General features: G+C 37.3%; 1 protein-coding gene across 1 annotated transcript; it reads right to left on the reverse strand.

The window, feature by feature from the left end:
- Positions 1-13,399: 13,399 nt before the first annotated feature.
- On the reverse strand, positions 13,400-15,845 carry LOC149389375 (3-hydroxy-3-methylglutaryl coenzyme A reductase-like). Its single transcript, XM_089622086.1, has 3 exons — positions 14,726-15,845; positions 13,954-14,482; positions 13,400-13,845 (listed from the first exon to the last, which is right to left on the reverse strand). Exons 1-3 carry the CDS (start codon positions 15,706-15,708, stop codon positions 13,600-13,602), a joined length of 1,758 nt encoding a protein of 585 aa, XP_089478212.1. The 5' UTR covers positions 15,709-15,845; the 3' UTR covers positions 13,400-13,599.
- Between the last annotated feature and the right edge of the window lie 739 nt (positions 15,846-16,584).

Raw genomic sequence — 16,584 nt, forward strand, 5'->3', positions numbered from 1 at the left:
TCACTTTTATTTCTAATTATATTTTCAATTTCACGCATGATTTTTTATTGACCAAATAAATGTAGAAGAATACTCATCAATATGTTACTTTTATGATTTTCTTACAAAAGGATATTTACGTAAAAAGCTATGGAGATTAATCTTGCCATGTCAGCGATTTGACTAGATATTAAAAAAATCTTGAAACGTCGGTTACTTTACAGTATCAATGTTTGAGGTTGGCTAGTCCGTGTAATTTTTCTACATAAAATTAGTTTTAGCGTATAATCTACTTACAAACAGTAAAATAAAACGATGCACGCGATACTTTGGACATCCAAAAAATAATCGTCATGTTTCACTTATATATATGAGATAAATATGATATTTTTCATTTTAAGGAAGACGAAGCTATGTATATTGCCTATTTTAAAAGTATAGCCTAACATTCATTTAATTATAAAAGCAATTCAAACTCAAACAAATCACATACATCATAATATGAGATGAAGGACACATATATTATTTGAATTGTATTTTTTATAGAAGAAGTGCTGATAAATATACTTAATATTTTCATAAATATACACTTAAATACTTTTTTTTTTTCGTGATAAAAATATTTAATGTTAGGTTTCAACTAAACCGTTAAATAAAGTCAGTTTAATTTGACGGAAATACATGTGGCAACCTCAAATTAAACACGATTATTTTTTCTTAATTGAAGACATAATATTATTTTTATAACAAATAAATATAAAACGAATTTAATTAAAAATGTTTTGATATTAATATATTAATTAAGCATTTTTAGAAAAATGATATTATAAATGCTTGATTAATTATAAGAAATAAATATTAAATAATTTTCAATAATATTATTTTTATAATTAAAAAATAATTAATTAATTTTCTAAAAATGGTAAAATAAAAATAATAATTTTTTTAATATAAAAATGTATATAATATAACAAAATTGATTAAGTATTTTTTCTAAATAATATCATTAATACCTGATTAATTTTAAGAAATAAATCTTAAAGCGTTTTTAAAAGATCATCAATGCTTAATTATACATAAATGTCATTTTTAATTAATTTTTTTATTATAAAAATGATATTATTAGTGTTTAAATAATTAAAAAAAATACATTAAATCGTGTTTAATTAGAACCTGCCACGTGTATTGTCGTTAAATTTAACGGACTTTATTGAAAGATGCAACTGAAATTTAACATTAAGTATTCTTGTCGTGAAAAAAAAATATTTAAGTGTATGTTTATAAATATATTAATTATTCATGTTGCTATTTTTTTTAATATTTATATAATTTAAAGTGACTATTTAATTATTTCATACAGTTGTGTCTGGGTGTTTTCCTTGTTTACTTTCATATTTTAGTTTCTTGATTCGCGCCCGTTGTAAAGCTTCCCGTCTTTGTATTTTGATTAGACATGTTTAAAAAGAGTGGAGGCAGAATAACGATAACACGTCTGCAAATACTTATTTTTGGTCTATTTTTATTTGAATACTTTCTTGTACCTATTCATTTATGTTTGCTTACACTTTATATATCGATATATTTCCGCGTTATTAACCATCGTTATTGCTCGGGTGTTCCAGATTTCAATATTAATAAATATGATTTACATAGAAGGTACTTTGAAATTTCACCTTCTTCAATTACTACCTAAAAGCTAATGGAAAGCAGTGAGAAGTAGTCGTATATTATTATATAATCCCCATAAAATTCATGTTTCGTCCATATTGGATTCATTCGGTCCTTTTAATTAAATGAACTGATTTTTTTTTACTAAGCAAGCTGATGGCAATGGGGTTTTCATGTATCGTAATTCTCTTCAAAGTCTGAGGTATCGTGGGTCTACACGTCTGCCGATTCTAGGAAAACCGGCGGTTCTGAACATTATAAATGTGGGACACTTCAGAGCAAAAAAAATGTGGGACACGTTTTCTCCTCTCCTAGCTTCCTATATATTTATTATACGGTGTATTTTATTTTGTTGATATGTTCAACACAACAGATAATATTGGATCCCCTGTGTCATAGATTTTAATTTGACAAAGCAAATTGTAACAAGTCAAAGCTTTAAGATATTATTCAAGCGACTTAAAGTTTCGGAGTACTTAAAGTTTTTTTCCTCCCGCGCGAAATAATAACTAAACAAGCTATTTAGTTCCGATAGTCATGGACGAATAAAATCAGATTTGTTTATACAAATTCGGCTTCATAGATTTCGCGAGAGATTAGGAGTGAATCACATAAATACTCACCTACGGTTTTATTTTGATTGACTTACTTTTCTGTTTGAGTAATTCATGCAGTCATATCTTTGTGGTCATCTCTCTGCTTTGGAGATCATCAACGACAACAAACTAAAAAAAACTTGCAATTTTTGTACCATCGTACTAAGTGGTGAGATCGTATTTTTGCATTGACGTGCTTGTCAATCTTCGGGAGAAGATCGAGTGAAAGTGAGAGGGAGTCTCAAATCTAAGAGGAGATTAGATTCCATAATCCACATAAGTGAGTCAAAGATGAATGTGTTTGCAGAAGGGAGTTCGTCAAACTTAATATTCATGTACCTTTGACTATTTAAGTTAGCGGATTGCTTTACACCTCGGCCATATTAGTCCCCTGAGAAGTTGTTATTTCACCGAACAGAGTTACCAATTTTGTGTGTCCTTATTGCTTTAAGTTTAATTTTTGATTGGTTGTTAATTTAATTAATCATGTTACAATCAATGAGTTGTTCAACAACTTAGTTAAACAACTGTCTAACATCACATCACGTAATTTCAATTGGTATCAGAGGGGTCACTCGAGTCATTGAGTGTGATCCAGTTTGTCTATTGACGTGTTTTCTGTGTTAAGATGAACAAGAAGGAGGGACACAATATTTGTAAACCTCCACTCTTGGAAGGTCCAAACCATGGGTACTGGAAGGCACATATGAAAGCGTTTTTGAAGGCTATTGATGAGAAGGCTTGGGTGGCCATGGAAAAAAGGTAGACTCTTCCTACAGTTGCTAATGACAAAGGAACCGATCAGGATAAGTGGTCTGAAAAGCAACAACGAAAAGCCATGTGAAACTCTAAAGCCATGAACGTCATATTCTCTGTTGTAGATGAGAATATCTTCAAGTTGATCTCCAACTGTGAAATGGTTAAGGAAGCTTTGCGTGTCGCTCATGAGGGCACAGACAAGGTCAGAGCTCAACATCTCCGAATTCTTACTATCAGGTTTGAGAATATCATGCTGAAAGAAGATAAAACAATTTCTGAATACAGTGCTAGAATCCATGATATATCTAATGAATCGTTTGCTTTTGGAAAATCTATTGATAATGCAAAGCTAGTGAGCAAAGTTCTGAGAACTCTTTCAGAACTATATGCTATGAAGGTGACTGCTATAGAAGAAACACACAATCTAGAATAGATTATAGACTTGACGAGTTAATGGGATCTCGCAAGACATTCGAGATGAATTTTAAAGGAAAATACGCAGATAAGAAGAACAATAGTGTGACCTTGAAAGCAGAAGCTATCACTGAAGCAGAAGAAGATCAAGATCTGATAGAACAGATGGCGTTGCTCACCAAGAACTTTGAAAAATTCATGAAGAGGATCAATTGAAGAACTGGAGATCAAGGGCAAAATTCAACTCCAAATAATTAGGACAGAAGAGGCAATGACTTTCAAAATAGAAACATACTTGGCGACAACATCCAAGAGAATCGTGGAGACAAAGCTAAAAGAATCCAATGTAGAGAATACGAAGGATTTGGTCATATCCGGGCTGAATGTGCTAACACTCTGAAGAAGAACAAGTCTTATGTTGCAAATTAGAGTGATCAAGATTCTGATAGCAAGAAACAAGATGATGAAACCTCCAACTATTTACCCTTTAATGTTGTTACAGGAGCATACCAGTAGTTGATTGAACCTCTTCCTGATGACTGGAGCAGTGATGAAGAAGCTGAAGTAACAGAAGCTGATATCATCAAGAACTACTCGCGCTGCATGACAAGTGGGTCATAGTAATCTAGAACACCAAAAATCTAAATTAGAATGTTGTTGATCTGAAGCTTGAGAGGAATGCCCTATAGAAGAAGGTAGCTGGTCTAATTTTTGACAAAACAAAGCTCATTGATTCCGTAAATGTGTTGGAGGAGTAAGTGATAACTGGCAAGTGAGCCTACTTGGAAGCCTCTAATGAATTGAGCCAACTGAAGAAAAAATGTGAAGATGCTCAACTCAGACTCCAGCAATCTTGACACAATCCTTCCATCTCGAAGAAGAAGTGGAAGCAACAGAGGACTTGGATTTCATGGTGAATCATCACAGGGTCAGGCAAAGTTTGTGAAAGCTGGGGAGCACATGCGGAATGAAGTGTCCAAGAAAATGTTCAAGCAAGTACAAAAACATGTCACCCCAATGACTAGCAGACATAAGAAGAAGTGGGAATGTCTCTATTGAAATAAACCTGGTTATATCAAACCTTGTTGTTTCAAGTATCTCGCAGATCTCAGAATACACAGAGTAAGAAAGCCAACTTCTGTTAGACATAAATGGAGAGTGAGGCAGCATCACTGTTTTGTACCTTACAACTCTACTCTAGAGGTACACCAGATAACGATTGTTTTGGGCATATGACCGGTGTGACAAAGACTGTCTCATCGGCCTTAAGCCATTCAAGACTCAGAATGTGACATTTGGAGACCGGGCAAAAGGAAGAATTGTTGAGAAAGGAATGCTTCAGATAGAAGGTTTATCACAACTTAGGAATGTTCTTCTTATGGGTGGTTTGAAGGCAAACTTGATTAGTGTGAGTTAGTTGTGTAATGCAGAAAATCATGTGTTATTCACTAAGGAATACAACCACGTGTTCAACAAGAAGAATCAGTGTGTCCTGGAATGGAAGAGGTCTTTAAGCAACTGCTATCTCTTAGGAGTTGGTCAAACAATTTGTCAGATGAGCAAGTCAAATGAGATAGATCTTTGGCATAAGAGAATGAGTCATTTCAACATGAGAACCATGAAGAAAGTTTCTACAAGAGGGCTTGTCAGAGGATTTCCTATACTCCAGGGATATATCAGCATTGTGTGTGGAGACTGTCAGATGAGAAAAAAGACTAAGATAGCTCACAAAAGCGTAACACAAATCAACACCAGGAGACCTCTAGAGCTCATACACATGGACTTGATGGGTCCTATGCAAGTTGAAAGCATTGGTGGTAAGAAATATGTTTTCGTATGTGTTGATGATTATTCTCGATATTCGTGAATAGATTTTCTCAGGGAAAAATCAGATGCAATCAAGGCATTCACCACTCTATGCACAAGGTTTCAGATAAAGAGAAGGAGATTGGTGGTGAACACATCATGGCTATCCGAAGTGACCATGGAAGAGAGTTCGAGAATAAGGGGTTCAAAGATTTTTGTGAAGCTCTAGGCATTGCACATCAGTCATTATCGCCCATCACTCCACAATAAAATGGTGTAGTTGAGAGGAAGAATATTACAATCCATGAGATGGCCAGAGTAATGATCATAGCAAAGAAAATGCCATTGAAGTTCTGGGCTGAAGCAGTGAACACAACATGCTATATAATCAACAGAGTCTCCATTCGATCTGGAACTGAGAAGACATGTGGAATGGAAATAAGCCAACTATTAAATACTTTTATGTGTTTGGTAGTGTATGATATATCTTGAATGACATAGAATACATGCAGAAGTTAGATCCGAAAAGTGATGAATTAATATTCTTTGGCTACTCTACCTCTAACAGAGCTTATCAAATCTACAACAAGCAAACTAACACCGCCATGGAGTCTATAAATGTCATTATCAAAGATATCGAAGAAAAGAGAAACACTGAAGATGAAGAAACTATTGAACTAACCAGCCCCCTCCAGGTTGTTCAAGAAGTTGGTCAAACAAACTCCTCAAAGGATATTCGAGATCTATTTCTTGGCTTATCAGATGATGGATCTGTTCAGGACTTGAATGAAGATGCTCCAGACACTCATCTACTTCAACCTACTTCCAAGATTCAGAAGAATCGTCCAATCTCATCAATCATCGGCAATCCTCTAGACGGAAGAAAAACCAGAGATAATCATATTCTTAACTATCGTGATATGATCAATAATTCATGTTTTATCTCTAGTGTTGAACCCATAAACATCAAAGAAGATATCATTAATGAATACTGGGTAGTGGCGATGTAAGAGGAAGTTGGTGAATTTGAAAGAAGCGATGTGTGGGATCTGGTTCCCTATCCTCCAGACGTCAACGTCATCGGCACAAAATAGATTTTCAAGAATAATTCCGACGAGAAAGGAAACACCACTAAGAATAAAGCTTGCATGGTGGCTCAAGGATACTCACATATCAAAGGTGTTGATTTCAAAGAAACTTTTTCTCCAGCTGCTTGTCTGGAGGCCATTCGATTGCTACTTGCTCTTTCTAGTAATCTAAACTTCAAGCTGCACCTAGTGGACATGAAGAGTGCTTTTCTGAATGGACTTCTCACTGAAGAAAGTCTATGTTGCTCAACCAAAGGGTTTCAAAGATCCACATCATCCAGATCATGTTTACAAGCTGAAGAAAGCTCTTTATGGTTGAAACAGGCGCCTAGGGCCTGGTATGAGAGGTTGACTGTGTTTCTGGTCGATCATGGCTATGCTTGATGGGGAGTAGAAAAAACTTTTTTTTTGTGAAACACACCAGGCCAGACTTTATCATTACTCAAATTTACGTTGATGACTTTATATTTAGTTCGAGTTTGCAGAAGATGGCTGAACAGTTTGTTAAACAGATACAATTTTAGTTCAAAATGAGCATGGTAGGAGAAATGTCATATTTCCTTGGGCTTCAAGTCCAGTAGAAGTCAAAGGTATCTTCATCTCACAGAGTAAATATGCCAAAAACTTGGTGAAAAAGTTTGAATTAGAGAAAGCTTCACATAAGAGAACTTTGATAACTACTCATATCAAGGTCAATAAGGACGACAACGGGGTTCCAATTGATCAAACACTCTATAGAAGTATGCTTGGGAGTTTGTTGTATTTAACTGCAAGCAGACCTGATATTTCTTATTCAGTAGGATGTATGCAAGATATCAAGCTAATCCGAAAGAAAGCCATTTGGAAAATGTCAAAAGAATAAGCAAGTATGTGTGTGCCACAATTGATTATGGAATCCGGTACACCAAAGACACTAGCTTAAGTCTAGTGGGCTATTGTGATGCAGACTGAGTTGGTAGTACAGAAGATCGAAAAAGTACATCTGGAGGCTGCTTTTTTTTTTTTTGGAACAATTGTTAGGAATATTGCCCACTGAAGATAATAATAAACATGAATGATGACTGAATTTAATAAGAAGTTTACTTTATTAACATTATTGATTAGTGAATTGTTTTCTAGTTAGAATCAATAAAAATTATCATCCTTAGTCTTCATATAAAACTGAATTACATGCTGGACATCTAAGTTCGGGTCGTGAACTAATACTTGGTCGATGATTGATAAATGCCGGGGTAGTTGTATCTAAAATATATATGTGGAATGAAAGTGAAGGTTGATCACTTAGTAGAAGCGTTCTACACTTTTGGTAAGTGTAGACCTGGACATACTTTAGTTGTTGATGTGTCGTTTAAGTACCGTTACGACACACTAACCAGGGTCACTATGATGGTCACAGTAAGACTTAGTATAAATCCGAAGTGGTCATGGACTTGTGGGTTGTATTACCGGGTTCTTTGACTCATTCGTTAATGGCTACTTGAAGATGTCAGAACACTTATGTCTTGGGAATTCGGGATATGATCTGAGCGGAAAGTGATTCACAGCTACGGAATCCAGCCTTCCTGAAAGAAGGTCAATGTTCACTCACCTAAGGTTGATTTTAGAACCGATTGATTGTGCACACTTTTCTAGTAAGTACATACGAAAGAATCTTTCGCTGAGGAAGCAACGATGCTTAGGGCTCATATGTATCAAGAAAGATATAACAGAATAATTGACATTTTCTGGGTACGAGTTGAACTTAGAGAATTAAGTTCATCAACTAACTATATCAAAGGACACTCTTACGATGAGTAAAATATAATTATAGTAATAAGAAGAGTGCAGTCTTGTCTTTGGAGTATCACCAAGATTGACGAATCGATTAAATAAGAGAAATGAATTTTTCATCTTAGATTTGTAGGAGCTTCTGTTACTAGGTCCATAGTCCCCGAGTCGGCTCTGATAAAAATGAATAAGAACTCCCAAGTAATAATAAGATTTATTGTTTACAATCTCACGGCTGTAAATTGGCTTGCAGCATTCATTCGGAAATTTGTATATTTGTTGAATGAAATATTTGTTATAGAATTAATTATTTATTGTTGGGACAAGTATTTAATTAATTGAATTTTAAGTTGAGCCTCATGGACACTGTAAAATTCAAAAATTTATTTGCCCGGTACACCTATGTTGGCCGCCTACTATAGGATTTAAGTACCCAATATTCTATTTTTGATTAGTTGCTAGATTTATGGAAAAGAAATCAGGTAACTAAATAAATAAGAGAGAGAGATTAATAATGGTTGATATATTCTATCTTCATTAAATAAGGAAATAAGATATTGCCATTTATTATTTCTCATGAATACATTTCTAATATCTAGGAGAATAATAATGGTAAATATATCATCTCCATTAACTAAGGAAATATTTTCAAATATCTAGATTCCTTAAATATAGGACAAAAGTAAAGAAATATAATATCCTAGATTTTGATCTAATGGATGAGAGAAAAAGTAGGATTTGTAGTCAAAATCCAATGGTTCATGCTTAACTATAAAATATGAAAGAATATAGGAGAATAAGGAAACTCTAATGGTTTCCTAAAATATCTCTATCCTACCACTGTAAATAAGAGCCATGGAGAACACAAAAAGACACCCGTGTGATACACGTAAAACAAGAGGAAAAATTCAATCACACTCTCTCTCTATCTCTGGCTGCCGATTTTTCTCTCTCCCCCTCTCCCTTGGAATTTGGTGATTCCAATCCCAAAAACACGACACGACCCGAACTCCTAAATCGGTAGTTATTGTGAGATAACGAGAGAGCCTAAACTTTATTCTTATTCCTTCGGAGATTACGGCTTGGAAGATTACGGTGTCATCCATTGGAGATCCAAAAGATGAAAGTTCAGTCGTCGTTCCCGAAGATTCAAGACCGGAGACCAGAGCTTAAAAATTGAGTAACTAGAGCTCATAATTGGATCTTGAAGAACTCGATTGGAAGTTTCTGTAGCTGAACTCAAACCCGTAAGTGTTATGATATTCTCTTTATCTCTTATAAATTGGTTGCTTGAATTGCTCACTGGTGTTTACTACTCATTTAAACAAATCTAGATCACATAATCGTATTAGCTAGATAGCGTAATTATTTACATTATGCATGGTTATATCTAAATTTGTTTAAATGAGTAGTAAACACTAGAGAGCAATTCAAGCAACCAATTTATAAGAGATGAAAGAAATATAATAACACTTACGGGTTTGGGTTCAACTACAGAAACTTCCATTCGAGTTCTTCAAGATCCAATTATGAGCTCTGGTATTCGATCTTCAAGCTTTGGTCTCCGGTCTTGAAGCTTCGGGAACGACGACTGGACTCTCGCCATTTGGATCTCCAATAGATGACACCGTAATCTTCCAAGCCGTAATCTCCAAATGAACAAGAATAAAGTATGGCTCTCTCATTATCTCACAAACAACTACCGATTTAGGAGTTCGGTTCGTGTCGTGTTTTTGGGATTGGAATCATAAATTCCAATGGAGAGGGAGAGAGAGAAAAATCGGCCACAATAGAGAGAGAGAGTGGTCGAATTTTTCTCTTGTTTTTCGTGTGTCATTTTGTGTTCTACATGACTCTTATTTATAGTGGTACGATAGAGATATTTTAGGAAGCGACTATCATGCTAATCACAACTTTTGTCTTGGGAGCATTGCAGAACATGGTTCGAGTGTTAAGCCACTTTTTCATCTTTTCATCGGATTTGTTAAGCTTCTAATACTAGGTCCATAGTCCCCGATTCGACTCTGGTAAAGGCGGTTAAGAACTTTCGAATAATAATGTTTTCATTATTATAATCTCACTAGTTGTAATTGGGCAGCATCAATTCTGAAATATGGGTATTTGCAGAATTAAATAATTATTTATAGTAGTATTAATTATTTATTGTTTGATCAAGTAAATAATTAATCAATTACTTATTTGTTTATTGTTGGACCAAATAAATAAATAATTAATTGGGTTTTAAGCAATTAGGCCTTACACATATTGAGGTGCACGAATTTTTGAGGATCCCGGCATAAGATTTGTGCAAATTCCTACCTGGCCGTGTGCCAAAATTCGTCCATGCCATATTGGTACTTCCAATATTTTCTCTTTATTTGTTTAAATAAAGGAGAGAAAATATTTAAAAAGAAATAAGATATTGTCATTTATTCTCTCTCATGAATATTTATAGAGAATAATATTTAAAAGAAAATAAGATATTGTCATTTATTATCTCTCGTGAATATTAGGAGATAATAATATTTAAAAGGAAATAAGATATTTCTTTTATTCTCTCATTAATAAATATTATATATTTAAACAGAAAATATAATCTCATAGATATTGATTTGACGCTAAGAGAGAAAGTAGGATATATGAGATGAGATCCAATGGTCAAGCTTTGATTCACTAGTGTGAGCACAATAAAATGAAATAATATATTTTGAAAACTACGAAGAATATATCATTTCCACTACTATAAATAGGGGTTTATAAGAAGGCAACATATGCGCTTTTGCATTCAGAAAATTCGACCAAGAGTCTCTCCCTCTCTCTCTTGGCCGACTTCTCTCTTCCCCTATTGGAACTCCGTGATTCCAATCCCATAAACATGGTGCGAGCTAAACACCTCGTTGTAGATCGTAGTGAGATAAAGATTGTGCCCACTCATCTTTCTTATTCGTCTCGGAGATTAAGTCTCGGAAGATTATGGTGTCATCACTGACGAGTTCAGAGCGTCGAGGAGCTAAAGCTTGAAGATAGTCTTTTAAGACTGAAGACGGAGGAGTCAAAGCTTGAAGATTCAGTAGCTGATCCAAATAATGTAAGTATTACTGAATCTCTGAACCTAGCTCTTATTGGTTGCTTGACATTGCTTTCATGAATAATTAATAAGTAACTCTAGATCTTGTTAGATAACCATAATATTAATTAGCTCTTGTTAGTGTAATTAATCTTTTCTGCACTTAATACGGTTATCAAGAGGCAATAATCACCAACAAGTGGTATCAGAGCTAGTTTATTTACGTTATTAATTGATTCGTTCATGTGATTAATTTAAATGGTTTGAATGAAAAAAATATTTAGATTATGTTTCTCATGCAATTCAATATATGATTATTTGAATTTTCATTCGGGGTTGATCGTAGAATATTTGATTCTCGTTTTTCTAGATTTTATGTTAAACCAAAAATTCAAAGGGTTTAGGTTTTTATTTAAACTTTATTATTATTGTTGTAATCCGACGAGCGACGTTCTTGATCAAAACGATCTGCGAGAGACGGACCCACAACGAAGAGAAGTGAAGGACCGAAGAGGGCCTCTACGGCCGATGACCAAAAGGGGCGGACATCCCGTCCGCCGCCCCTCTGCAGCCGTGCCTCTTTGGCCGTGTGGCCCACCTGGCACACGGCCCGACCACTCGGGTCGAGTCCCACCGTGGCGGGTGGACTCGAGGATAATCCGGGCTTGGGCCTGTATGCCAAGTGGGCCCACGGGCCCACTTAATAAATAAAAAAAATGGAAAAATAAATAATTTGATAATGATTTATTTTCCAATGGGACATTGATATGAGCCCATAACTTATCCATGAGCCAATATGATATTGGGTTCGTCTTGTTTTATTTATTAAGAGTCAAATAATAGGATACGATCAAACCGAATCAAACCATGCTTGCGTTGCTTGTTTAATTAATTGCTTTGCCATGCTTGAAATAACTTGGAACTTGTGTCGTGGTTATCATTGGGTTTTCATAAGAAATAACGCTTTCGATTCGAATAAATTATAAATGATGAAACTTTATTTTATTAATAATTTCAACGAGAATTTACATAAGCATCTTTTCGTCAGCAAGAATTCCTAACACTAACCATGAAGTATTCCTTGCTGTATGGAATAGCTATCAAGAACTGGTTCCCTTCACTTCACAGAGGCACACTCACCAAAGCCATGGCTCAGCTGCTATATGCGATTGGAAACAAAGGCTCAGTTGACATTGGCCTTATCATCTTCAACCAGATTGCTGCTCATGGCACATCGAAGAAGGTAACCCATCCAATTGGATTTTCCTCTCTCATTTATGAGCTGGTGATGAAAGTGTAGCACATGGTTGGAGGCAAGTCACACTGACCTTTCTGGAGAACCCAAGTTCATACATGCTGACTCCAAGATGTTCACCGGAAAGAACGAGAATGACATCGAGGAGGAGCAAGTTGTTCCAGAAGTTCAAGAAGATGTTCAACATTTTCATCTCTTGCAGGTACATCATCTATCTCTTCATCCATGAGGGAGAAGATCATTAGGCATATCATTTTCATCTCTTGCAGGTACATCATCTATCTCTTCATCCATGAAGGAGAAGATCATTAGGCATCTTGAAGCTGAGGTCAAGTGCAAGACATCAGAGATCACGAGGATTACCAAATCTAGAAGGCTGCTCAGCAACCTCCCGAGAGACATTAAGTACCCGGCCAAAGAAGTTCATGTTGAAGATGAAGAAGGAGATCAAGATGGGAGTCGTTGTGTCAAGAAGAATGTATTTCTTTTCATGTATTTGTTCATTTCAGTATTTTCAATAGTTTTCTCTCAACCTAGACATACATGTTCCGTTGGCTCGTCTTTTTGTAGCAAAAATGAGGAGTATTTTTCATTGAGTGTTTCTAATTTTTTTTTTTTTTTTTTTTTTTTTTGGTAATAGCTAGTTAAACAATTGCTTTATTTCCTTTATTTTGAGCTGATTAGAACTGCTAGAGCTATTTGCTTGAAACACTCTGAGATGTATTTTGCTTCTTTTGCCAAAAATGTCAAGGGGAGATTGTTGGATCCTCGCATACGTTTTAGTTTGGCAAAATATGGCAAAATAAATTGTAACCGTACAAGGTCGAGACACTTATTTGACACAAGTGATAATACTTGATAAAAAGAACTCATAAAAAAAAATGGACAAATTTTTAATATTTAAATTTATGTCTACTTTCTTTAAGAAGTATACTCAAGTGGACTTTAACTCACTTGGCTCAAACCGGGTTTTTATCACGGCTGATCTCGACTCTGAGGAAACTTAGAATAAAGAGCTTGGTGAATTTAACATAGGCCATGTATAAAAATGTTATTGCTTTTTGTGGTCATCGACTTCGTTGAAACTACAAGAAAAATACATATGTACATGAAAATTGAAATGAATGTAAACATCAAGACTTGATACTACAGATTCTCCATTATTCCTGGATATCTTTTATGTTCTATTTCTTTTCTTTTTTATGAAGAGGTAAGGGAAGGAACGTTTTGGGTGGATCTGTTGTACTTCATGTGGCTGTTGACAAGCTGACCGGCGGCGAGAGCGGACATGAGAGAGAGCTCTCCGGCGAGCACTGCTCCGGCGACGATGGACGCCAGCTTCCTCGCGTTCGTCCCCGGAGCCTCGCGGTTCGCTCCCTTCACTCCCAGGAGGTTTAGGCACGCTGACTGAGACGCCAACTGGGTCCCACCTCCAACTGTACCAACCTGAGATCAACCGAAACACATAATTTTAGCATACAAACATGTATTAGTTAGGGTTTTAACCATGATTAACATATAATGTTCTCGGATTAAAAAAAAAAAAAAGGTTACCTCAATGGAAGGCATGGTGACAGAGACATGAAGATCGTTGCCATCGTTGACAGGCTCCATCATGGTGATGCAGTGAGAGCTCTCGATGTTCTGAGCCGGGTCTTGCCCGGTAGCGATGAACACTGCAGAGACAATGTTGCTTGCGTGGGCATTGAATCCCCCGAGAGCCCCGGCCATGGCAGAGCCAGTGAGGTTCTTGAGCATGTTGAGCTCAACCAGAGAAGCGACGGTGGTCTTCAGAACCTTGGTGACGATTTCGCCCTTGATGACGGCCTCGCAGACGACCGACTTTCCGCGGCCCTCGATCCAGTTCACGGCGGCGGGTTTCTTGTCGGAGCAGTAGTTTCCGGAGATTCCGATGACGTCCATGTCGGGGAAGTCGGTCTGGAGGTAGTCGATCACGTTCTGGACGCCTTTCGAGACCATGTTCATTCCCATGGCATCTCCGGTGCTGCACGAAAACCGCATGTACAGGTTCTTCCCCGCCACTGCGCACTTTATGCCCTGTAGTCTTCCGAATCTGCTCGATCTGTACAAAAAAGTGGACATGATTAAGCAAGTAAAGCGAACATATAACGACATCTCAGACAAAAGCACTTGGTATTTCATGGGTGGACAGTTTTATCAACTAGATTTGCTTAATGTTATTTGCCAACGATAGTAATTTTAGAGTCTCGATACCATTAAAAACAAATGCATCATAACTGGATATCCTAGTTTCAACAGCTTGAACAGTCGCTAATAATATATATGATGAGGAAGAACTTATTACCGGTTGAAAACGGCGGCGATGGTTTCGGAATTGTCAGGATGCTCGAGGAAGAACTTGAGGTGAGCGGCCCTGGTTGCGGTGGCGAAGCGGACCACGGGAGCTCTGGTCATGGCGTCCCTCAGAAGGACGCTTGAAGCTCCGCCGGAGAGATGGATGGCTTTGCAGCCGCGGTTTGTGCTCGCAACCAAACACCCCTCAGTGGTCGCCATCGGAACAGAGTACTCTCTCCCGTCAAGAAGCAACGGTCCGGCAATACCCACCGGAATCTGCACGTACCCCACAGGCATCTCACAGCACTGTCCCAGGATCGACGCGTAGTCCAAACCTTCCAGAGGAAGACCGGCCAGCGATTTCCCCGTGATCCTCTGCAGAGCTTCCCTCCTGATCGCCGCCGCCTTCAGGCAGTCGCCGAGCTTCGACTCCAGCGAGTACGACGGAATCTTCCCCGCCACCACCGCCTTCACGACCTCCTCGTCTTCCTCGCTCAGCTCCGAAGATGCAGGAAGTACGGAAATCGGATCAACCGGAGCGACCTTCGTTGGCGCGGGATCAAATTCCAGTCCGGCGCCGCAGGGGACCTTTCTGGCGTCCTCCTTGAGGATGACGTCGGAGTCTTCCTCTTCATCGTCGGTGGACCATACGTCGGCGGAGGGACGGAGGACGGACTTGACGAATTCGATGCCGAAGAAGCCGAGGAGGTAGACGAAGGAGGCGAAGAGAGCGATGACGGCGGTGATCTCCGACAAGGTGAGGACGTGGAGAGGCGTGGAGGTTCGGATCTTCTCGCGCCACCGCCTGAGCAGGAAGTGCACGACGGAGAAGAAGACCAGGAAGAACACGCCGTTCGTCAAGTACAATGCCCTAGGGTGTACAGGAACGACGTCGTCTTCGAGGAGCTTCGCCGGCTTGATCGGAATCAACGGCTCGGCGGCGGGCTCGGGCTTAATTGCGGTTGCTGATAGCCTGCTTCTTTTGACGTCCATTTTTGTCTTCCTCCGGATCGTACGGTGGTTAGAGAATGTTGGAGGAGAAATGGACGGCCGAGATGAGGCTGATCACAACCGAATTTCTTTTCTTCGTTCTTTGTTTTTCTCAAATTTGTTTTGAGCTTTCGAGAGGTGTACCGATAGACGAGTGAGGTTCTGGTATTTATAGCGGCTCGCACGTATGAACAATTTGGGATTTTTACGCACGTGTGACAGCCTAGAAATACTGGAGAGAACTCGTATTTCCTCGCATGTGCGTGATTGACCAAGGAAAGTAAATATTAAAAAAATAGAAATTTGTGTCGAAAGAAAGTGAGTGAGTTTGGCACTTGTTGACAGTGTGTATAGTCAAAGCAAGACACCTCAAACATCTGAGTTTCTACTCTATTTTTTATTATCAAACATCGCAGTTACACGCCTAAATATATATATATATATATATATATATATATATATATATGAGAAATTTCATTTTAGATGTGAGTTTGGCACTTATTGACAGTGTGCTATCTTACCTACTCTTTCCTGTATTTTTTTCTATTATAATTTCTTTTTCAAGGACTTTGTGCTCTTTCATCAGCCCAATATATTTGACAGAGCATTAATCATATGCAGAAAAGAAAAAAAAATAGAACTTAGTCAGGCGGCCTCCGATTTTTTTTTTTTTTTTGGGACCATTTTTATTGATCTTATCGTACGCCTTCTCTTTTGTCAAATATTGTATTAAGTAGACATAATTAATTATTCTAATATTTTCCTTACATTGATATTTGTAAAATTAGTTTAAGAGTTACAAATTATCTTATACACAGGCGAGGTTTTGATATCTTATCTTAAAGAATTAAAACAAATGAAATACATTATTGCGCTGAT

Source organism: Urtica dioica, chromosome 8 (assembly GCF_054948205.1).
Source record: "Urtica dioica subsp. dioica isolate 48M chromosome 8, U.dioica_male_clone48M_v1_H2, whole genome shotgun sequence".
Lineage (NCBI taxonomy): Eukaryota > Viridiplantae > Streptophyta > Magnoliopsida > Rosales > Urticaceae > Urtica > Urtica dioica.